Below are 16688 nucleotides of genomic sequence, written 5' to 3'. Positions count from 1 at the left end.
TCATCAGAATATAAAGGCCAACGATTTTAACGATTATTTTTTGTCCGTTGCTGAATCACTCGTAGATTCTCACTTAAAATCTCCAGGTACATAACCACATTCCTGTTGTGACTTAACCCCCTTCAAATTTGCGGTAAACTCCATTCAAAATCATCATGTGAATTAGACATTAACTCGGTGACAGTGAGAACGGCATTCCTTATCTACAAGGACAACATTATAAAAGGTAATACTGTTCTGTACAAAGCTTTGATGACATCAAGTATCATCGAACGGTGAAGAAGAAGATGATATGAACAAAAGACAACACAAGGCAGTATACGCATAACTAATTCTTCATCAAATTTCATTTACATTATAATGAAACACAAAGTCCTTCAGTCACTCTGTCAATCAGTAAGTCAGTCTAATTACAGACGGGCGCAGTGGCTCCTAATCGGGAGGTCGTGAGTTCGAATCCCGGTCGCTGCCGCCTGGTGGGTTAAGAGTGGAGATGTTTCCAATCTCCCAGGTCAACTTATGTGCAGACCTGCTATTGTGACTTATCCCCCTTCGTGTGTACACGCAAGCACAAGACCAAGTGCGCACGGAAAAGATCCTGTAATCCATGTCGGAGTTCTGTGGGTTATGGAAACACGAACATACCCAGCATGCCTACCCAACGAAAGCGGAGTGAAGCTGACTATGCTCTCAGAGTATAGTGTGGGGAACCCAAATGGGCAAACAAGCTCACACGTCACCAGAATTTCTGGAACACTGAAAAAGAAAGTCTAATAAAGAGATGGCACAGTTGTGTCATTTCGTTTGTCCCAGTCAATCCGTCTTGTAGCGCACTCATGTCAATCTTGCACAGGAATATATCAAATCTTATCTTAACCCTTCGTCGGATCTGTGCTGGGTAATAAGGCCAGATGAAAAGATATCTTGGTTAAAGGCAACCCGACCGACCCTATTTTTTTCCCGCCGACCCTAAAACTTTTTTTTCATTAAAAAACCAAACTGTTTTTTTGCGAACCATACTGAGACTAAAGGCCCGACCACACACTCCCGGCCGACCCTGTCCACACTTGAGTTATGCTCAAAACGGCGCACCGCGTCGTGCTATGATCGCGAAGCGTTATTTGCAGAAGAATAGCGCATGTTCTAATTTCTATGACTCAGACATAGAACGACGGAAATTTGACCAATCAGAGCAAACCAGAGCGATGACGTCAACCGTCAAATCGAGTTGGATTGTGGGTAGACATGTACAACATGGCGGTTTCTAATTACCGATTCTCTTCGACACAGATCGGCGAACTAATCGATCTTTACAGAAGCCACGAACCCCTGTGGAATACATTTTCCAAGTTGTACAAAAACAGGGACGCAAAGTTCGCGGCGTGGCAGTCGGTGCAAATGAACTTCCAGGCGAAGTACGGTGTGTTGGTATCAAGTAAGTTTTGTTTTCTTCTCTTCTTTCGTTTCCACTTTCACAGTTTCAGTCTAGATCTAGTTTCTGACAAAATTGTGTCATGTTTTTCAGCTCAGTGCGTTTGTAATGAAAGTATTGATAATTGATATTGAAGATATTGAAGAACACTTTACTTGCGCACATGATTTTAGTGGAGCTTATCTTCATGTTGTTTTTGTGAGTGTTCAGTTCATAACTTCATGTGTTGATTTTGCACTGGCACATTCATGACATTGTGATTCGGGCGTGTGGAGATCAATGCTTGGTAACTACTGTTGCTAATGATATTTCTTCAGTAGTGGCAGTTGAAGGATGATAACAAATATGCATGTGTTGTTCGATGTATGAAAAGATGAGGGTTTTGGCTTATTAACACTAACCTTTTGGGCTAACTAAATCCTGTTTTTTGTGCACTTTCATTCCTTTTTGCACATTTTGTTGGTCATTCCAGACACAATTATAAAAATAGAGGTGGAGCTTTGACTTTCAAGTTAAAAAAAAATCAAATAGAAATGAGTTTTTACTTAGATTCAGCGCCATCAGTCAGTGGCAAGAGATGCTGACACATAAATACTCACACACATTGATTGACATAGGTGAACTGAATTTGCACTCGAGTTGAAGGTGTTGTTCTGCTGTCAAACTCTTAAGTTATTAGATCTTCATCTATTCTGCATGCCTAGAAAAATTAGCTGATAAAATTCCTCTTGGGTTTTGCTTTAAAGCATATTATTTAATTTGAAATCCAAGGGTCCATCTTCAGTTTTTGGAATGCCTCTTGAATGCCAAACAAAGTCTGCGAAGGTGCGTGTAACTTAATGTACATGTGTAAACAGGATTAATACTGGAGAGGTCCATGTAATTTATGTTAGTAATTTTTTTTTCTCCAGTGGATGACATTGAGAAGAGGCTAGTTCACGAGCGAACTCTGTACGTCCGCGAACTCAAGAAAGTTCAGAACACCACCCGAAGTGGAGCTGGGGGAGATGACGTATACCTGCCGACTGGAGAGTTTTACCACGAACTCTCATTCCTGGCCCCTGTCGTCAAACTCCGAAAGTCGATCACCAACTTGGTAGGTGGATTTTATTAGCTTTTGTTTCATGGTTTGTTCATCAGCCCAACTGAAAATTGTAGTACAGGGCAGAGACCTAAGACAACTAAAATATACCATGGCATAACCATAACAGATCAACATTGCCTACTTGTCAGACTGAATTCAGTCAGTTCTTTTGCACTGTGTTTTCCTGTGCAAAAGATTATCTGTACATGAACAAGCGCAACCCTTTTGAAGTCAGTTTAGCAATACATGTAGCATGTATCTAAAGCATTTAGCATTTTAAGCACATTCTCTTTTGATTCCTGTCAGCTGCTCTTTTCAGTTTCACACACAAACATGCATAATCAAAACATGAAGGATTTCACTGGTTCAATAACAGGCACTGTTTATTAATATTTTATATTGCACAAAAATAAGACAACAAAAAGACATTGTATCACTATCAGACTCAGAATGGTTAGGCCAAATAAAAAAATAGGTCTGTTTACGGTATCCCGACCGACCCTAATTTTTTGGCCCGACCCTAAACTTTTTTTTCGAAAAATGAATAAAGAAAAGAAAAAGAAAAAACAAATTGGGGGGGGGGGGGGGGGTCTTTGTCGTAAAGTCGCTTTTTGGTGTCAAACCGGAGCGTACTTAGCTATATTGTAATAATTTTTGCCTTGTGAGGAAAGACGATAAAATTCCCTTCGTTTTTAAAAAACAATTGAACAAAATCGGACAGAAATGGACCAAACAAGACGGGGAAAAATTTTAAAATTTTTTTAAAAAAATCCGACCGACCGACCCTATTTTTTTCGGCCATGTTACCGTAAACAGACCTATTTTTTTATTTGGCCTTAATTTATAAAGACTGTAAAGTGTATCCGTAAAGTTGCAAATTCAAACATTACATGATAACTAAAAGCAAGAGGTGTTTGAAAACATATGCAAGGATGATCAATAGTGTCCCCAGAACGCAGTACATGTACTGTAATCCTCAAGCATTTAAAAAATCAAAGAAATTGAAGGAATAAAAATGTAAATAGTGCTTTGGTCCATACAACAACATGTCTGATCATGCACAGAAAAAAAAATGGATTAACATGACTATACATTATATTCACTCCTAGGAAAAATAAAACTAGTTAATCTAACACACGCACCCATTCACATACACACACCATGACTCGCACACACACAAACAAAACACACGTTCGCACACGCACACACGTACAAATACATAACACACATGTTCACACACGTACAAATACACACACACACTAAATGAATCCACATATCAATCTTATATTCACTCCTAGGAAAATGAAACTAGTTAATCTAACACACACCCATTCACATGCATGCACCATGACTCACACACACACACATACAAAACACACACGTTCACACACACTCACTGTGGCTCACACACCTACAAATACATAAGCACACATTAATAAATCCACAAATTAATCTTGTCAAGTTTCTTTCAGCACTTAAGAAATGCAGTAGACATGTTCTTCATCAATTTGAGCAGCTAGAATCTGTTGTACTGCCATGGAACTTGTCCATTCGTATTGAAGTATACGCAGAACTGGTCCCGTGTGTTTCTGGCTGCATCAGCGGCTCGGTTGCCAGGGTGACGGGCAATCCCTATCCAGTTGCCCTCCACTGGCCTCTGTACCTCTTGCTGGTACCTGTGGTCATTTTCAGACCGCAAGTAGTTGTGTAGCATGAGGCATGCCTCAGTTACTAGTGTTGCCTTGTCAGGCTCCAGGCTCATCGTTTGTCCAAGCACGCCGAATCTGTTTACCAAGATGCCAAACACATTTTCGGAGATCCGGCGTGCACGGCTCAGTCTGTAATTAAAGATTTTTCTTTCATCTGTCAGGTCTCTTCCTGGGTATGGTTTGAGAAGGTATGTTTTCAAGGGAAAGGCCTCATCACCGACCAGGACGAACGGCGATTCTTCTTGTCGACCTGGAAGAGGCCTTGGTGGTGGAACATTCAGCGTGTTCTCTTCCAGGTGGTGATACAGCTCCGAGTTACCGAAGATGCCTGCGTCGTTGTTGCGGCCATTAACGCCGAGGTCGTAGGCTATGACTTTGTAGTCTGCATCAACCAAAGCCAAAAGAACAATGCTGTGGAAGTTTTTATAGTTGAAGAACATACTTCCGCTGTTCCTTGGGGCCTTGATCGCGACGTGTTTTCCATCCATCGCTCCGATGCAGTTGGGGAATTGCCACCTTTCATCAAACTTGTCTGCAACGGCACGCCATTCAGCTTGAGTGTTTGGTACCTGCACACACATAAAAGTAAGGTTCTCATCAGACTGCTCAATTTGTGTTTTCTTTTCTTTTTTCAGGACATCTCAAGGACAGACAACAATGAAAGGGATGGAACTCAAGAGCCAGTAACCCGGGAACCAGAAGGGCCCCCTGAACCAGCAGGATCTACTCTCCCAGCAGCAGCACCTACTGAGACACCAGACGATGATGTGGAACCGTTGCTGTTGACGCCAGAGCGAGGGCAACCTATACCCCAGCCACACACACCTCGTGCCACGACCCAGGGAGGACCACAGATACCTCCGGCCACGTCCCAGTTCACACCTATACCCCAGCCACACACACCTCGTGCCACGACCCAGGGAGGACCACAGATACCTCCGGCCACGTCCCAGTTCACACCGCTGGGAGCAACAAAGCGACCTGCCAGTTCAAGTGCAGCAGGCGGCTTCAGAAAAAAAAAAGACAAGGACCTTGCAATGGATAGAGTCCTTAACATGTTACAAGAATCAAAAGAAAATAGAGAGGAGAGGAGGGCTTTAAGTTTAAAGGAGAACGTAAATGAAGAGACCGTTGACCCGATCAACTTGCTGTGGGCCAAAAATCTGGCCCAGCAAGTCAGTGAACTGACTAACGAAAGAGAAAGAAAGCTCTTAAAAGTGAAAATCCAGCAGCTGGTCAGTGAGGCGCAGATGAAGGACCTCTCCAGTGAATAATTTTTTTGTATGTGCCTTTTGTTTGACTTTTTTTCCCCTGGTACAGTAACACTGTATGTGTTTAATGGTACTCTTCATCGAATTCTCAGATTTCCAGTGAAGTCTCTTTTTTTTCCGAAGCACAATTTCTTTCCTCGATTATGTGAAATCCCTGCAGAAAAATTTACAGACGTGTTAAAATATGTGATTTTCTGCGTTAGTTGCTTCTGATCTTGTTGCACTGTTTTCAAAGTCAACTGGAGTGTCTGCATTTTTAGTTACAATCTCTCATGGTGCTTTTTGTAACAATGAAAGTCATGGTGCTAGGGTGTGTATAACTTTAGCTTGATTATTTGATGCTTGCTTTCTTGTAAAACAGTATTCATTACTATTACAGTATTATCACAGATACTCGTGTGTATAGTTTTGCTTGTGCTAAATGCTGCCATTTACTTAAAACTAAAAGGGCTTGTGTGGGAAGTGTGTCATAACAGTGATTTCAAGCTTAGTAAATTCAGACTTTCTACAAAAAAATGAATGTGTTCTTTAAACAACATAAGTTCTCTGAGTTTTAGATCATACATGAAAAATATAAAATTCTATCTGTATTTCTATTTTATACATTTGAAATTCTTGACACAGAAAGACCACTGTCAGAAAAAAATAAGGCTGTCGACAAGCAAATCTTGAAATTTGTGCACAACAGACTGTGTTAAATCTGAAGGACTTGTTCTAACTAAATGTGTCTAATTTGTGAAATATCTGAAACCCTGCAGTGTTTTTGTGGATTTCTTGGTGAGCTTCTCATCTATTATCTATGCTTTGTTATGCCAAAGTGAATCACAAGTTTGTGGCAAGTGCCTGTGTTATAAAGTGTAACAGCAACATTCCTTTATGCTCTCCCCGGTCAGAAAAAAATATGATGTGGACAAACAAATCTTTTTAGTCATGGCAGATGTGATAATAATGATCTAATAAATTTAATCCTCGCGCCCCCTAATTGGCGTAGAGGCGCCTCCCCCGGGTGGTGGATGGGGGAGCCTTCTCTACTAACTTCTGAGAGAAGGTCGCATCACTCTCGATGCCGTGAACCTAATTAGGATCTTTTTCTTGTTTCTTCTCTATTTCTGCCTCCCCAAAGTCCTTTTACTTTCCTTTTCTCACCCATAAAATTCTTCACTTATAACCCTTGGTTCTTGTATAGAATATAGTCAATGTTTGTAAAGATTTTAGTCAAGCAGTATGTAAGAAATGTTTAGTCCTTTGTACTGGAAACTTGCATTCTCCCAGTAAGGTCATATATTGTACTACGTTGCAAGCCCCTGGAGCAATTTTTGAGTCACTTGAGAAAATGTGACTCTATGTAATCGGTCAGTGTTAGTCTGTCCGGCCGGCTGAGACTTAATACTCTAGACTTTTCTATGATTTATTCTTCAGGAACCGATCCACACTGTGCAACCAAATCGCATAATTCAAGTTTTAATAGTGTGTATGCATGGACAGGAGCTCACACACTGGTCTTTGATGTTGGCCTTTGCGCATGTGTGTTTGTGGGTGTGTATGTGTGTGTGTGTGTGTGTGTGTGTGTGTTTATGAGAGAGAGGGAAAGCGAGCATCTGTATTTAAATGGGTTTGGATGTGTCGAGCAGCATGCAGGTGTTTATTATATACGGCTTTTGAGAAGATGTAAGTGATGTATAGTGTCATATTTAAGTGTGGCATTAAAATATAGTTGAGACATTGGCATTTTGTTACCGTTAGTTATTGTCATTGTGTGAAATTTGGCCCAACTGCTTCTCAGAGACATTTAAGATTCCAGCTGATAGGGAGTGCAGAGCAAATATTTTATGTTATGAATTTCATCACCAGTAAAATATTCTGTGCCATTTTTCTTTAATATGGAGAGCCAAAAGTAGGTTAGAGCAAAGCAAATGGTCTTATGTTGCGTGTTGAATCTGCCTTATTTTGCACAGCTTTTGAACTGTGTCTGCAAATGAACTGTTTACAGTTATGCACATTCTTGTCAATATGCACTTTATTTGCTCAGCTTTTTTGTCAGTTTTTAAGTTACTGGAGAATGTTACAAAAAGGTACATGTGTACTTGCTGTAACTATGTTTAACGTACTGTAAGTAAAATACGGTATTCTATACATGAACGATATGTAGCAAATCATTTATAAAATGTGTTGATTTTGATTTGATTTTGTTGTTTAGGGTTCGTCATTTGAAGTCTGTGTGCTTGTGACTTGAAGCAGTCAGTTTTTAATTATGTTGTATCTGTCTATCTTTATTACAATTTAAATGGGGCACTTTTTTTGTTGTCTCACATTTTTGAGTCACTTGAGAAAATGTGACTCTATGTAATCGGTCAGTGTTAGTCTGTCCGGCCGGCCGTCCGGCCGGCCGTCCGGCCGGCCGTCCGGCCGGCCGGCCGTAGACACCACCTTAACGTTGGACTTTTCTCGGAAACTATCAAAGCGATCGGGCTCATATTTTGTTTAGTCGTGACCTCCAATGACCTCTACACTTTAACGATGGTTTCGTTGACCTTTGACCTTTTTCAAGGTCACAGGTCAGCGTCAAAGGAAAAATTAGACATTTTATATCTTTGACAAAGTTCATCGGATGTGATTGAAACTTTGTAGGATTATTCTTTACATCAAAGTATTTACATCTGTAGCCTTTTACGAACGTTATCAGAAAAACAAGGAAGATAACTAGCCTTTTCTGTTCGGCAACACACAACTTAACGTTGGGCTTTTCTCGGAAACTATAAAAGTGACCGGGCTCAAATTTTATGTGAACGTGACTCCCAGTGACCTCTACACTTTGACGTCTGCTTTGGTGACCTTTGACCTTTTTCAAGGTCACAGGTATGCATTGTGTTGTGAATAGCAATTTCTTCCTGTCCATCTGATGCCTCATATAATATTCAGAACTGCGAAAGTGACTCGATCGAGCGTTTGCTCTTCTTGTTTGATTAGTGCTTTTGTGAACAAGAAACACTTAACAAGTGGCTCTATCCCATCTCCCCCCTTTCCCCTATCCCATCTCCCCCCCCTTTCCCTCGTCGCGATATAACAACGACGTTAAACACCAAATAAAGAAAGAAAGAAAGAATAAATGTAATTTGTTGAAATTTATGCACAACAGACTGTGTTATCTGAAAGACTGGTTGTAACAAACTGTCTCCAATTTGTGTAAATATCTGTGAAACACTGAAGTGTTGTTGTTGATTTCTCTGTGAGCTTCACATTTTTTATGCTTCATATTCAATAAAACTTTTTGTTGCAAAATGTAGTCATGTCTTACATTTTTGTAATATTGAACGAATCAGGAACACTGTGACTGCGAATGCTCTTAAAAAAAGAATGAATGAATAAATATTTATAAAGCGCTTTCAAAACCTCCACGCAACAATACACACCATGACAGTGCTGTTAAAAACAACTGTTAACCCGTGATTTGTAAAAATATTTTACAAATCACGTCGAATCTAAAACCGCGATTTGTAAAAATGGAAAAATATCGCATTCCACAAAGTAATGCATGCCTTTTATTATTATTATTTTTCTTGTTTAGAGCCTCTACGCTGAGTGGCGGGGGTGGTTTTAGTTCCACATCCCATTTTGGTGCAATCCCATTTTGCCGCCGTCCCATTTTTTGCCCCATCCTATTTTCGCGACATTTCACAAGCCAAGCGTCATATTACTAACATGTCATAACAATAGCGCGACATCCCATTCTGACACCATATCCCATTTGGCCGTCATGCCGTTTCACCGCATTCCATTTCGCCCCCATCCCATTGTCGCGACATTTCACAAGCCAAGCGTCATTTTACTACCGTGTCATAACAATAGCGCGATATCCCATTTTGACACCATCCCATTTGGCCGCCATCCCATTTCTTATTTATTCTTCTTGCCAAGCCTCACTATACTACTATACTGCGTTATTCAACTAGGAAGACATTCCGTTTACGCCAAAGCCCTATTTTGCCACAATCCAAAATGTCGCGAAATAGGGACGGCGGCGAAATAGGGACGGCGGCGAAATGGGATCACGGCAAAACGGCATGGCGACAAAATGGAATGTGGCGCTAGTGGTATGACACGGTGGTAAAATGACACTTGGCCTGTGAAATGTCTGAAAATGGGATGGGGGCAAAATGGGATAACAGCGAAACGGGATTGCGCCAAAATGGGATATGGAGCTAATGGTACATGACATGGTGGTAAAATGACACTTGGCCTGTAAAATGTCGCCAACATGGGATGGGGGCGAATTGGGATAACGGTGAAACGGGACTAATAGATCCCTTGACTTTGGGATAGTGCGAATCTGTCACTGCTAGCTTTCCACTGGGAGGAAGCGACCGGAATTTCCCAACGATGGTAATGAAAAAAAAAAAAAAATTAACAGAGTCGCGCTACCCCAAAAGTCAAAGGATCTCGTTTTTGGCCTTGACTTTGGAGATGACAAGAAAATATCAGGCGCAAAAACGTGATTTGTAAAAATTGTTACAAATCACGGGGCGCGCCCAGCAATTTGTAAACATTTTTTACAAATTGCGAGGCGCGCCCCGCGATTTGTAACAATTTTTACATTTTTACAAATCACGGGTTAACAACAACACTATATTCCAAATACACCAATGGATACATACGTTTATCCTACATACGTGAGAGAGACACCCGTGAGATAATAATCGTTCAAATCACACGTGTGTGTATCATGTAAATGAGGTCATGTCAAGCAAGTCTGGCCCTGGGACCTGTTTTTCCACTGCTCATTATGCCAAAGTCACCGTGACAAACATCATTATAGACCAAACAAATTGCGCTCGATAATTACCCTCGATGAATTTTGAGAACCAACACGAAAAGAATTCTTAAGTCTGAGAATAAAAGAACCCAGCCCCCTGACCAACAACACTTATACTTGATCTGCATGTGTACTATCCTATTCAAGTCTAAAGACGGCTTACTATTGCTTTTTGAGGATGTCATAATATATATATATATATACATGAACCAAAATGAACCTTGATTTATATATATGCAATAACTCATATTACTTACAAGTGTAACATAGGCACCCAAATGTGTGACTGACAATAGGAAAATTTCCTTCTCGATAAATCATGTTTGAGAGGCCACTTACACTTTAAAACATTAATAATACTGTAACAAATCTAGAGCTAAGGAGAAGGACCCATGTGCACACACACATATAGAGAGAGAGAGTGAGAGAGACAGATAACATTAAATGATTAACAGCAGTTTTTATCAATCACATGGATCTACATCACATCTAACTTTAAAGTTAATCTTTTCTTTTTCTCGAGTTAAAACTTCAGTTTACTTACTTTCATGTATGGACGCTTTAACACATCACAGATGGCAAGACATGTTGCCGGAATGATCTCCGCCAAGGTTGACTTTCCAATCCGATACAGGTATGACAGGGATCTGTAGCTGTCACCTGCAGAAAAAATGAAATGGTTTATCCCTTGAACATAACAATCCCTGTGTGTGCAAACTGTGCATTCTACACTTAAATAACACACTGAAAAAAGAAAAGAAGAAAATAAACTGTAATTTCCAGCTTCATAAATAAAAATTACTTTTATGTTGAAGACATTTACTTAAAACACACTTGCTTTGCTTTTGATCATACTTCATACACACAAGCGGAACAACAGCATGAATTGGGTTTTTCAATGTAATACATAGAAAACCAGTGCTAAAACTAAAGTAAAATATGAAATTCATGACTATTTTCACACACTGAAACAGCTGACGAGTGTGGATTCTGGTGCAACTGCAACTGCAATATTAAAATAATGATATCTGTAACACCTCTGCCCAAAACAAAGTGATACTGATAGCGATTATGGCTGTTACTTTAAGTTCTAAGACAGAAACTAGTATTCAGAATATGTAGCGTAGGTTATGTGTAAACCAGCCAATCATTATTTTAAATTCAGCTGAAAACAAACCAGCAACTTTGGTTCATATGGCAAAGAAGAACAAACGCAGTTGAATAAAAGTGCAACAGCACCCTACTCTTCTTTTTGATGTACAGAGAGTGAGAGACATGTCACATTTGTTTGTGACACATCAGACATGTAGATGTAGCCTATGTATGCATTTCAAAGTATCATATCTACCTGATGCCAAAAAACGAAGCGTGACAGCCAGTCGTTCCCCAGGGGAAATACTGTCTCTGCAATAGGTGTCCTGCTTGTGGATGCTCGGACCCACTAACCCAAGTAAGTGGTCAAAATGCTGAGGGTCCATTCTCAGAAAGTTAACATAGGATCCAAGGTCCTCCTCGCGTAACTCTCGCATCAGTGCGTGGTAAGCCCCATGTTCATTTCTCCTGCCAATCCAAGGTTTCACCCAACAAGTGCGATGAATTTGACGCTCCTGGTCGAGATGCACAGCTAATGCTGCCAACACCATCATCTCATCTTCACTTTCCTCACTGTCACTGTTTTGTATGTACGCAGCCATCTTTGCAAATTACAGCTAGGGTGTTGACCTTCCTGTCAGGTGACCTTGACGCTTCAGCTCCACTGATACCGCGTTGTGAAAAAAATCGTCGATGTGTGGCCACTCGGCAAATCCCGCGCGACGCACAAAACGGCCTGCGGCGCATAGAGCGTAAAACGGCGCCCAAATCTGGACAGGGCTTAAGGGAAGTAACCTCCTTTAAAATCGACTAAATTGAAAATTAAAATAAATAAAAGCCCACCTACCTACCCTATCTTTTTGGGTCACGTTCCTTTAAACCAACATTTATTTTTGTTTGGCCTAACACAGTGTTCACACACACACACACACACACACACACACACACACACACACACACACACACACACACACACACACACACACACACACACAAACAAACTCTCACGCACACACACACACACAGACACACACACACACACACACACACACACACACACACACACACACACCCAAACACAGAGATGGTAACCTACTTTTTTGTGTGAGAAAAACGACATCTTGAGGTGCTGGGCACGTTATGACCTACTCTATTAATGATTTCTTTTTTTGTACACATTCTCTGAAGAACATGGCTCTCTCTCTCTCTCTCTCTCTCTCTCTCTCTCTCTCTCTCTCTCTCTCTCTCTCTCTCTCTCTCTCTCTCTCTCTCTCACTCTCTCTCTCTCTCTCTCTCTCTCTTTCTGTCTCTCTCTCTCTCTCTCACTCTCTCTCTCTCTCTCACTCTCTCTCTCTCCCTCTCTCTCTCTCTCTCTCTGTCTCTCAACGAGTTCTGGTGACATGGTTTTGTTCAGATAAGAAATTCCAGCATAAGTTGAAAATACAAACACACACACACACACAGTTTGACGACCACTGACTTCTACACTGTCTCGTGTTGTGTTAGACCAGTAAGTACCATTCACACTGTCTCCTGTTGTGTTAGACCAGTAAGTACCATTCACACTGTCTTGTGTTGTGTTAGACCAGTAAGTACCATTCACACTGTCTCGTGTTGTGTTAGACCAGTAAGTATCATTCACACTGTCTCGTGTTGTGTTAGACCAGTAAGTACCATTCACACTGTCTCGTGTTGTGTTAGACCAGTAAGTGCCATTCACACTGTCTCGTGTTGTGTTAGACCGGTAAGTACCATTCACACTGTCTTGTGTTGTGTTAGACCAGTAAGTACCATTCACACTGTCTTGTGTTGTGTTAGACCAGTAAGTACCATTCACACTGTCTCGTGTTGTGTTAGACCAGTAAGTACCATTCACACTGTCTCGTGTTGTGTTAGACCAGTAAGTACCATTCACACTGTCTCGTGTTGTGTTAGACCGGTAAGTACCATTCACACTGTCTCGAGTTGTGTTAGACCAGTAAGTACCATTCACACTGTCTCGTGTTGTGTTAGACCGGTAAGTACCATTCACACTGTCTTGTGTTGTATTAGACCAGTAAGTACCATTCACACTGTCTCGTGTTGTGTTAGACCGGTAAGTACCATTCACACTGTCTCGTGTTGTGTTAGACCAGTACCATTCACACTGTCTCGTGTTGTGTTAGACCAGTAAGTACCATTCACACTGTCTCGTGTTGTGTTAGACCGGTAAGTACCATTCACACTGTCTTGTGTTGTGTTAGACCAGTAAGTACCATTCACACTGTCTCGTGTTGTGTTAGACCAGTAAGTACCATTCACACTGTCTCGTGTTGTGTTAGACCGGTAAGTACCATTCACACTGTCTCGTGTTGTGTTAGACCGGTAAGTACCATTCACACTGTCTCGTGTTGTGTTAGACCAGTAAGTACCATTCACACTGTCTCGTGTTGTGTTAGACCGGTAAGTACCATTCAAACTGTCTTGTGTTGTGTTAGACCAGTAAGTACCATTCACACTGTCTCGTGTTGTGTTAGACCAGTAAGTACCATTCACACTGTCTCGTGTTGTGTTAGACCAGTAAGTACCATTCACACTGTCTTGTGTTGTGTTAGACCAGTAAGTACCATTCACACTGTCTCGTGTTGTGTTAGACCGGTAAGTACCATTCACACTGTCTTGTGTTGTGTTAGACCAGTAAGTACCATTCACACTGTCTTGTGTTGTGTTAGACCAGTAAGTACCATTCACACTGTCTCGTGTTGTGTTAGACCGGTAAGTACCATTCACACTGTCTTGTGTTGTGTTAGACCAGTAAGTACCATTCACACTGTCTCGTGTTGTGTTAGACCGGTAAGTACCATTCACACTGTCTCGTGTTGTATTAGACCAGTAAGTACCATTCACACTGTCTTGTGTTGTGTTAGACCAGTAAGTACCATTCACAACCTAGATGCATTGTCTCAAGTTTCCTCACATAGTGCGATGCATTGTTTAGAATATATTATATGTATAGTGACTAAACGAGTATCCACAATATAGCCTATATATACAATATATATAATATACAACATGCAGTATTGCATATTAAATATTCTGCGCTTCTATGTACTATGTACTACACACTATGTTGATGATGGTTTCATGAGTATAGTTAAGCCATGGTATGCACATCTTATGATAAGTTTAAACATTTATAAAACATGCAGTGAAAAACAAACAAACATCCTGCGCCACTTTGTACTCTTTTGATAATGGCTCAATGTGTACAATTGAGTTGTGGTATGCACACAATAGCGTAACATAAAAAATACTATGTCATATATCTCAAGTACATTGTACCTGATTCGATGATACAAAATTGATGATAAAATCATGTACCTATGAACCATGTACCCGTTGCACCCGTTGTGTCAAACAACTTTGCCTTTGCTCACTCGGCGCCTCGTTTCCTTTTGCCACCAGCTATTTGTGCACGTTTTCGCACGAGGACTGTTCACGTATTTTCACGTGTCTTTTAAGCTGGTCTGCGTGTCTCATCAGGTGTGCCACGCCTGCCCTAGTTTGTGCACGTATTAGAAGACCACAGGCCAAACGACAAAATTTAATGCGGTCAGCATTTTACCCTTTGTCTTGCATGTGAACATTAAATGTTGTCCAAGAGAGCAAGTGGCAGTACTTTCTCTTCTATTATCTCTGGTTGTTTTAGTTATTTTTTTTAGTTACTTTTGAAATAGTTACCTTTGATTGATACCTTAGTTTACCTATATCTTACATTAACACGTGAGACTGCGTGTCTAAATATTTTGTTTTCGATTGTTTTTGATTGTTGACTTTAACTGTCGACGTTGTTGATTGTGTGTCTGTTTGATTGTTGGTTTGTTTGCTTGTTGTTGTTTGTTGTTGTTGTTTGTTGTTGTCCACAATGACTTCATGCCTGATGCAAAAGGATGGGGCGCACGTGTCGGGGAGATTGTCTCACACCCTTGGCTCTGCCTTGTTTGATTTTTTGCAACGAGCTGTGACCTAGATGGGTGGGTGTAGTCTGTCTCAATACAGAGCCAGTGTGGGAAGTTATCTCCCTGTTGCGTCAGCGCTATCTGTGTATAAACTATCTCGCTTATGATTATTCTCGTTCGTGGTAGTGCTGGCTTGTCTCTTGCGTTGTTTTTGTTTTTATTTCCTGCCCGGAAGCTTGCTCGTAACGACCCAATATGTTGTTACGACATTGCTGTGAACTTTGCTGGTTCGATGTGGAAATATGCCACCTCACTCATTTTTTTTGCTGATTCTGTGAATTTTACATCTCAAACCATATCTATTGCAATTTGCTTATTGTTGTTTATGTGTGGTGATATCCATCCTAATCCTGGACCAAGCACAACCCGAGGGGATGGGATCTCTATTGTTCATGTAAACACTCGCAGTCTTCAATATAAGACACCGTTCCTTGAGGCCGAATTGGGGAAGTTTGATATAATAACTGTATCTGAGACCTGGCTGTCGGACAAAGTTGACCAAGACTGCATCTGCTTAAAAGGTTACCACCCTCCAGTTAGACGTGATAGGCCCGGGGATTCCCACGGCGGCGTAGCCGTTTATGTAAATAGTAATCTGATTTGCAAACCGAGGATCGACTTGTGTATACCTGATTTGGAAGCGATCTGGATTGAGACTAAGTTGGGTCAAGATACTCTTCTCGTTGGTGTGTTTTATAGACCACCGAGTGCAACCGTCGACCATTGGCTTATCAACGATTCCGTTCAACTTGCCATGAATACCCCACATAAGTTTATTATCTTTGGTGATCTCAACGCTGATTGTACTGTTAACCCCCCGTTTCATCTGCGGGAATTAATGAACACAAACAGTTTATCTCAGTTGATATCAGAACCCACTCGAATAACCGATACCTCGTCAACTATAATTGATCTGGTATTAACTCCGTGTCCTAACTTGGTAAAAAGAGTTGGTGTTCTTCCACCTGCATGCAGTGACCACTCGTGTCCTTTTGTATATTTGAATTATGACTTACCGTCGGGTGGTTCATTCAAACGAACACTATATAATTATTCCAAAATCGATGTTGACAAGTTGTTGCAAGATATGGAAAGTGTAGATTGGAATAATATAGTCGATTTAGAATCCATTGATGACGCCGCTGAAATGTTTTCCGATAAGTTAATGATGATAGCTAAAGAATGTATGCCTGTAAAGGTAGTGACAATGAACGGACACGATGCTGTATGGATCACCGAGGAAATCAAAAAGTTGATTAGGAAAAAGCAATATATTCACGCATTATCCAAAC

General features: G+C 40.8%; 2 protein-coding genes across 2 annotated transcripts; one reads left to right on the top strand and one right to left on the bottom strand.

Moving 5' to 3' along the window:
* Positions 1 to 1035: 1035 nt before the first annotated feature.
* Positions 1036 to 8186, top strand: LOC138950197 (uncharacterized). Its single transcript, XM_070321943.1, has 3 exons — positions 1036 to 1435; positions 2344 to 2528; positions 4861 to 8186. Exons 1-3 carry the CDS (start codon positions 1246 to 1248, stop codon positions 5497 to 5499), a joined length of 1014 nt encoding a protein of 337 aa, XP_070178044.1. The 5' UTR covers positions 1036 to 1245; the 3' UTR covers positions 5500 to 8186.
* Positions 3752 to 12181, bottom strand: LOC138950196 (putative nuclease HARBI1). Its single transcript, XM_070321942.1, has 3 exons — positions 11655 to 12181; positions 10851 to 10966; positions 3752 to 4794 (listed from the first exon to the last, which is right to left on the bottom strand). The coding sequence occupies exons 1-3, from the start codon at positions 11998 to 12000 to the stop codon at positions 4033 to 4035; spliced, it is 1224 nt and encodes a 407-aa protein (XP_070178043.1). The 5' UTR covers positions 12001 to 12181; the 3' UTR covers positions 3752 to 4032.
* Positions 12182 to 16688: the final 4507 nt, after the last annotated feature.

The sequence above is a fragment of the Littorina saxatilis genome, linkage group LG16 (assembly GCF_037325665.1).
Source record: "Littorina saxatilis isolate snail1 linkage group LG16, US_GU_Lsax_2.0, whole genome shotgun sequence".
In the NCBI taxonomy this organism is placed as follows: Eukaryota; Metazoa; Mollusca; class Gastropoda; order Littorinimorpha; family Littorinidae; genus Littorina; species Littorina saxatilis.
Note: the sequence above shows the minus strand (reverse complement) of the source record. Positions and strands in the feature narration are given on the sequence as shown.

Bases quoted from the DNA above. Each gene is read 5' to 3' on its own strand.
- LOC138950197 (XM_070321943.1), top strand. From the start codon at position 1,246: ATGTACAACATGGCGGTTTCTAATTACCGATTCTCTTCGACACAGATC. The intron at 1,436-2,343 runs GTAAGTTTTGTT...TTTTTTCTCCAG, and splicing joins GTACGGTGTGTTGGTATCAA to TGGATGACATTGAGAAGAGG. The intron at 2,529-4,860 runs GTAGGTGGATTT...TTCTTTTTTCAG, and splicing joins GAAAGTCGATCACCAACTTG to GACATCTCAAGGACAGACAA.
- LOC138950196 (XM_070321942.1), bottom strand. From the start codon at position 12,000: ATGGCTGCGTACATACAAAACAGTGACAGTGAGGAAAGTGAAGATGAG. The intron at 10,967-11,654 runs GTAGATATGATA...TTTTTTCTGCAG, and splicing joins GCTTCGTTTTTTGGCATCAG to GTGACAGCTACAGATCCCTG. The intron at 4,795-10,850 runs GTAAGTAAACTG...ATGTGTGTGCAG, and splicing joins TAAAGCGTCCATACATGAAA to GTACCAAACACTCAAGCTGA.